Here is a 6,951-nt window from a genome sequence, read left to right as displayed (position 1 = left end):
ACCAAGCATTACATAGTACGGTAAGACCTCGGTTATCGCGGTTAATGGGGACCAAAACCACCCGCGATAAGTGAAAATCTGCGAAGTAGCGACGCCCCTTCAAAAAAATTCATCTCATTATCTGCATCGCTTATCCTTATTAGGGTCGCGAGCGAGCCCCTAGCCCGCGGCGCGATACGCGAGCAGGTTGGGCGCTCCGCGCGGAGGCCGGCCTGTCGGAAGCGCAACAGAATGCGCGTTCACGCGAGGGGGGGGAGGATTTTGTACGGGAGTCGGATTTGGGCACAACACTGGCGCCTCCCGCTCGGGCCGCGATGGCTCTACACGGCCCTCGATGGCTCCGGCCGAAGGACGGGCGTCCGCGGGGGAAAGGGGTAGGGGGGACCTGTGTGTTTAGGGGGGCGGTGAAGCGGAAGCCGCACCAAAACCGCGCGCTAGGGTCGTCGGCTGAGGGGGATTCCCGCAAAAAGTGAAAATCTGCAAAGTAGCGATGCCCCTTCAAAAAAAAAAAAGAAAAAAAAAATTACAGACCGCGAAGCTCTGAATCGTCGAACCGCGAAGTCCCACTGTACTGTATTCTCCTCAAATCCTCACAGTTTCAGCCACTAGATGTCACTATTTGGTCAAAGGAGTATTCGCTTAAAAATGTACCACATTTAATGAAGTCATCTTAAGTTTATTAGTGCAGGAGAGAACAAGATACTAAGGTATAAAACATTGAAATGATCAGTACCCGGAGAGTTAAATAGAAAACGTATCACAAGTGCTGAATATAGTGACCAGTAGACAAATCTAAATGCCCATCAATAGGAAAAAAACAGTTCAGTGTAATTAGCTGCCAAAAGGAACTAGCCGCACAAAAGAAAGCCACTCAATATTAAGATGGAACTATTACAATAAATGTAACGCAAAGAACAGCCTTGTAACTCCAAATACAGCTTTTCATCTTCAGTCACTCCCTCGTCTTCTTCAGTTCTTCAATCTTCTTGTCCTGCTCACAAACATTGTTATTTTTCATACCTCGTTTCATGCCCTAGCAACCGCGTACCTTATCCTTGAGCTTCTTGTCCAGGGCAGCCAATCGAGCTTCACGGTTGTCTTTGTTGGTCTCCATCTTCTGGATGAGTTTCTCCTTGGTGGTCTTGCTAAAGTTGCCACAGTCGTCCAAGGCCCTCTGGAGCACCTCTCTCTCACGCTCTCGTTTCTCAGCCAACTGTTTCAGCACTTCAGCCTCGTGGCGCTGACAAATTTAGTGTATGAACGCGGTTATTTTTTTTCATTCGGATCAAATCGTGCTTGTGAGCAAACCTTGTATCTCTCCTCCGCAGCCAGCATCTTCTGGGTTAGCTTCTCCTGAGTGGTCTTGCTGAAGTTGCAGGCTTCATTCATGGCCCTCTGGAGCACTTCCTTCTCACGTTCTCTTTTCTCAGCAAGATTTTTCATCACTTCGGCCTCGTGGATCTTGGGAGTAAAACAACATTGGATTACTTTTGTCCAGAATTGAGTTATTTTATCAACTAATGATACCTTGTGTCTCTCTTGTGCCGCCACCATTTTTTGAGTCAACTTCTCCTGCGTGTTCATGCTGAATTTGTAGCATTCATTTATGGCTCTCTGGATCACTTCCTTCTCATGCTCTCGTTTCTCTGCCAGGTTCTTCAGCAATTCAGCCTCCTGGTTCTTTGATGAAAGAAAGTACGACATAACCCACGGGACTCTCTCACAGGTATTACTTTTCCTTTCTTTATTTATTTAAACAGGAGGAAAAAATGAGACTTTGGCAAAGGGCGTTGACAACATGGGGTTGCCAGTTAGCATGCAGCTAGTAAATATAGCCTCTGCATGTGCACCTGCATTTCAAGCAAGACGTTTGGATCATCATTTTTTCTTTTACTGAAATGGAACTGTCTTTATTGGCATTTATCATACCGTTGTGGACATTGTTTACAATATTAGATGTGACACTCCAGGATGAACATACGACAAGTCTTTTAAGAAAATAAAAATACTAAGACAGATGTTTAAATCTAAGCTTAAAACACACTTCTAATCTATAGCATATGAAAAACCCAGATTTTGTGTTGATAATATGTGTATTATTTGCCCTCATGTAGGTTTTAGATGAGGGGATGGTGTCATATCAGTCTTTGATTTGTGCAGCCCTTTATGACTCTGTGATTAAGGGCTATACAAATAAACAACTTGACATGTCCAATATTTACAAGTTAACAGAACACCAAGTATTGTACGTCATAATGCTGTTTTGATATATTTTTTTAAATTATTTTTTAAAATGGCATTACAATTGCTTTCCTATATTGCCATCTAGTGGTGGTCCAATAGGCAGTCGTCGGAAAATTTACATGACTGCTCATGTGCGTCTGCACCCTATTCTTTGCCTTGCCGTGTTTCCACTATAGAAATTAAAAAGAGAACTTTGCAAATGTGCCTAGCATGTGATGCCAATGCTGAAGCAGCGCAACTTGTAGCCACTGTAGGTTATTTTGGGCAGCAGCACAAGGATAAGGTTTGTTGTCAACACTTAAGATAGCTTATGCTCACCTTCTCGTTTACTTAAAAGCAATACTAATAGCAAGTATCCAAATTCTGACCATTCTGAGACACTTCTAATCGTAGCATTAACTAAATATTTCACAGTACATTGGCCTGGAGAGAGATGGGCGCCGCCAGGCCGTACTTGCCCATGACACACCTAAGACCCTAGTGGTTAAGGGATACTATTGATCCACCCACTTTTTGCATAAATGAAGACTTCATAGAGAGAATAAGAAGTTCATTTATACAAAAAAAGTGGGTGGGTCGATAGTATCCCTTAACCACTAGAGTCTTAGGTGTGTCTTGGGCAAGTAGTTAGTTAGATGTATAGCTAGATAGATGTATAGATGGATACATACATTAGATACTTTATTAATCCCCGCAGGGAAATTCACTATGTCACAGATAGAGATAGATGTATAGATGGATCGATAGAGATATATACATGAGATAGATAATGAATAAGAAGGAAGTGTTCATTTATTTATATACACACTATTTTGCCCCTCACATGATAAATCAGCATATTTCCCCATAGCTGTCAATGCAATTCTTTGCAACAGTCATGTTGACGATACCTTGCGCCTTTCATCGGCCGCTTCCATCTTCTTCATGATCTCATCCAATGAGATTTCCTTCTTACTGACGGGTGAGAGTGGAAATTGCACTTTGGCGTCAGGAGAGGTCGGTCTCAGGATGAGCTCAAATGCGTGACCTGATGCACGGTGGCTCAGCTCCTTGACTTGGATATCTGGAAAAACGACATGCTAAGTGCTTGAGTTACTGTAATGTCGATAAACTGGTTGATTTCTTGTAATATTTCAGCACATTTAACTGGACGCCTCAACTTTTACTAGCTAAACGACCGGCTGAATTCAATTTAAGCTTCCCTCGACTGACCGGTTAAATGAAGCGCACTGCTCTTAAGCTGCCAGCGAGGACGGGGCAGCCATTTATTCTCACTGACCAACTGGCCGTAATTAACCGGTTAACGTGGCTTTGGGCTAACATTCAGGGTCACTGCTTTGCAAGAAAGGCTGGAAGAAAATCTGCTAAGCTGTGGCAAAGCCATGTTTTTTTGTGATAAAAATGAACACAAAGCCCAGTTTTTCCTAAATGTGCTTAGCATTGTGCTGCGTTCTCCAAATCACAATTTAAAAGGCACAAGTGTCAAAGTCATGTCTCGCGATTAAAATCAGTCACGAGATTTTCTACAGCCCTCGTGATCTTGATTTTTTTTATGCTGTTATGTGTATATCAGGCATCTCATTTTGTAAATCTTCCAGCGCCACATGGAAGCCACTTTTTGATTTTGTTGTGCATTTGATGTTTTACAAAGGCAATGAAATCTATTTTTAATGACTGTCACTTCTGCTTAAAGTAGATTTTGTTTTTGGTTAATAGATTTTATTTTAATTCAAGCCATGTTTTAAAAAAAAAAAAAATTCCAGGCAAATGAATGGCAGAAAATCGCTACAGTGCATTTAAAAAAAAGGAAATTTAGCCAACTTCTCTTAAGATAAAAACTATAGGCTACTGTTCCTGAATAATACCAGCTTCTTTTTTTTTTAATCTTCATAGTATGGGAATTTTAAATAAAAATAAATGTCTTTTGTGCCGTTCGTTTAAGAAAATTTAAGGATTTCCGACAAAGAAATATTCCTTTATTCATCCGATTGTATTGGAATATTTTTGTCAGGTTTTCCGTTTAATTGGGTTCACTAGATTAGACGTGTAATTTTAAGTTTAATGACAGCCTTGAAATTGTGTATTATTTGGCGCCTCTTAATGGTAAAAAGTCATTAAAAATACTGATTAAAATGAAAAAAAAAATACATAAACCATCATATGAACTTTCCTTTTTAAAACTTGTTTTATAAGTATTTTAAACGACATGAAGCTCACCAAGAGGGAGCATACATGATTGTCTACCATTTTGCTGCCAATGGTCAAAAGGGAAGGAAAAAAACAACAAAAACAAAAAACGAGAAAGGCTGGGCAAAATAAATAAAACAAAAAGAATTAAAAAGAAAAATAGAGCAGTCATTTTGAGTCTTCGTATTTTTCCTTCTGCTTCTTAACACTAGTTTTCGGTTTGACTACACAAAACAGCGACATCTAGTGTTCAAATAGTACACATCGTTTCAAACTAAATCTACTCGAGGGGCACCGGGCCATGGTGAGGTTGAGCTGCGTCTTTTTTTCCACAAGAAAAGCTCTGATCAAAATATCCCACTATTTCAGATTGCTGCGTTTTATGTCTCAAATAAAATAAAATGTAAAAACCATTAAAAATTCATAAAATTATCCAATAACAGACAAATAAAATTATAGCACTACAGCAAACAAAACTTAAGAAACCAAATACGTCCGCCGAAAAATTGAATTATAACTCTTCAGATTCAAATTTGTGTAACCACCTGAATAGGATTAGAACTTTTACCATATATTGGTCTGAACATGGCATCTCCCAAATATGTATTGAAAGATTACATTTTATTTGAACCTTTATGGCTAAAAATTGAACAATGGTACTTAAAACAGGGTTTGTACACCTTATAGATGGCCAAATGTAAGCACCTTTTAAGACTGTTTTTATTTTAATGTTTGAATAAAGTTTTCATTCACCATTCATTCATTTTCAATTTATCATATACCATTTAAAGAAATCATAATCATGTTTTTTGCGGTCACAAATATATCTTTAATTTACATATTTTTCATTTTGCATGTGCATTTATCAAGACATATGCTTTTAGATCCAGAGCAAATCGAGTATACATCAGTTTTTGACACAAATCTTTCTCTATATACATGTTTTGTAAAAATTCTAGTAATTCCAATTACAATTTACCAATGGGAAACGTTACCTTAATTTTTTTCTTGGCCCATAATGGATATCTATATATGATAAGTAGTCCTTGTACTATACACATTTTATAGTGCCCTGTTTAGGTGTAGCATGCACCTGTCCTCTTGGGCATGACCCATAGGGGGAGGATGCTTCATTGGACAATGCCATACAAACTAATGCCAGCTACTGTTAGAGGGAAGAAAAAACAACGGTAAAGCGAAGCCACTAGATGGCAGTGTCCTACTCATTTTTAAGATGAATTGTGGAGAACCATGGCAACAATATCTTCAATTTTCTAGCACTTCACCCAAAATTCAAGCTCCTTTTAATCCTTGAAAACACATCGTTAAATTTGAGGTGTTTAAGGGTTTCAATCACCCATACAAACCCAGAATAAGAGGCCATTCATTACAATTATTTTGCAGTTTTCAAAATGATTATTTTAAACAATCATTTCGCACTCACCTTCAACTTGTGCCATTTCAGACGAGATTGCCTGGATGGGATCAAAAATAGTTAAAATAACAAACACATTAAAATAGAAAGTCAATTTCATTGTTTTTTCACATGGTGCTACAAAATAGGCAGTGCCGAACAAAAAACAACAAACACACAAGTGGTAGTGCAATATCATTTGAAATCAGGGTTGGGTAGAGTTACTTTAACTTGATTACTTTCAATTACTTTTGGATTACTCCAATACCAAATATGCCAATAGAAGACAAAAAAAAACCTAAATATGAATAAAATGACTAAACTTTGTGCAGGCTTGGGGAGTAACGGAATACATGGAACGGCAAAAATGATGTTGGCAAGCTGTTTGGATTTATTTTCATTTTGTTTCTGTCGCATTTTATGTTAGTTTTGCCGGAGATCAAAGCCAGGAGAGAAAGCATACCACGTGTTGTGAGTCATAATTGTATTCATATTTAGTTTATTTTGTCTTTTATTAGCATATTTGGTATTGGAGTAATCCAAAAGTAATTGAAAGTAATCAAGTTAAAGTAACCCTACCCGACCCTGTTTGGAACACAGTTCACTATCAACGTCTAAACGACATAAAAAAAGTATACTTTTAAATCAATCCATATTTCTTGTAGTTTCTTCCAAAAGTAACATAACTTCAAGTTTGACTTGGTATGTAAGCTAGAAAAATGGAAACGGGTCGTAATTTGGTCCAGGTGTAACGTTCCATTGTCTCCATCGTGTACACGGCAGCCATGTCAACGAGGTCCGTTACCTGAAGTTGACTTCGACGTTAAAGTCACAAACTTTTAGAGTGTGCTTTCGAAAATTATTCACAAAGCGTGACGGTGGTCAATAAACGTCTTTCTAAAGTAGAACGTCAAGTATTATACGCACCCTGTCGCGTTTCAAGTGCTTCAACTTCGAAGGAGGCTTAACTCAAAGTTATTGTTTGTCTTTGTTCGAACCGCCAAATGAGCAAAATGGGCAACCCCGCGCTTAGAATCACACGCGTTACGTCATCGCGGTATTTACCACTGATTGGTCCAAATCATCCAATCAGATCGAGTTGTGAC

General features: G+C 38.8%; 1 protein-coding gene across 3 annotated transcripts; it reads right to left on the bottom strand.

Moving 5' to 3' along the window:
• Positions 1 to 655: 655 nt before the first annotated feature.
• LOC148372764 (uncharacterized) lies at positions 656 to 6,918 on the bottom strand. Of its 3 annotated transcripts, none has more exons than XM_088327337.1 (7): positions 6,773 to 6,918; positions 5,876 to 5,906; positions 3,135 to 3,307; positions 1,528 to 1,680; positions 1,309 to 1,461; positions 1,049 to 1,240; positions 656 to 991 (listed from the first exon to the last, which is right to left on the bottom strand). In XM_088327337.1, exons 2-7 carry the CDS (start codon positions 5,889 to 5,891, stop codon positions 953 to 955), a joined length of 726 nt encoding a protein of 241 aa, XP_088183463.1. In that variant the 5' UTR covers positions 5,892 to 5,906; positions 6,773 to 6,918; the 3' UTR covers positions 656 to 952. The 3 variants fall into 3 exon arrangements, with proteins under 3 accessions (XP_088183463.1, XP_088183465.1, XP_088183464.1); XM_088327339.1 differs by having other exon boundaries at positions 6,651 to 6,780; XM_088327338.1 differs by lacking the exon at positions 6,773 to 6,918 and adding an exon at positions 6,484 to 6,644.
• Between the last annotated feature and the right edge of the window lie 33 nt (positions 6,919 to 6,951).

Source organism: Urocampus carinirostris, chromosome 2, assembly GCF_059441175.1.
Source record: "Urocampus carinirostris isolate Australia breed hairy pipefish chromosome 2, RoL_Ucar_1.0, whole genome shotgun sequence".
NCBI classification, from domain to species: domain Eukaryota; kingdom Metazoa; phylum Chordata; class Actinopteri; order Syngnathiformes; family Syngnathidae; genus Urocampus; species Urocampus carinirostris.
The sequence above is the reverse complement of the archived record's forward strand: the minus strand, read 5'-3'. Positions and strand labels throughout refer to the sequence as shown.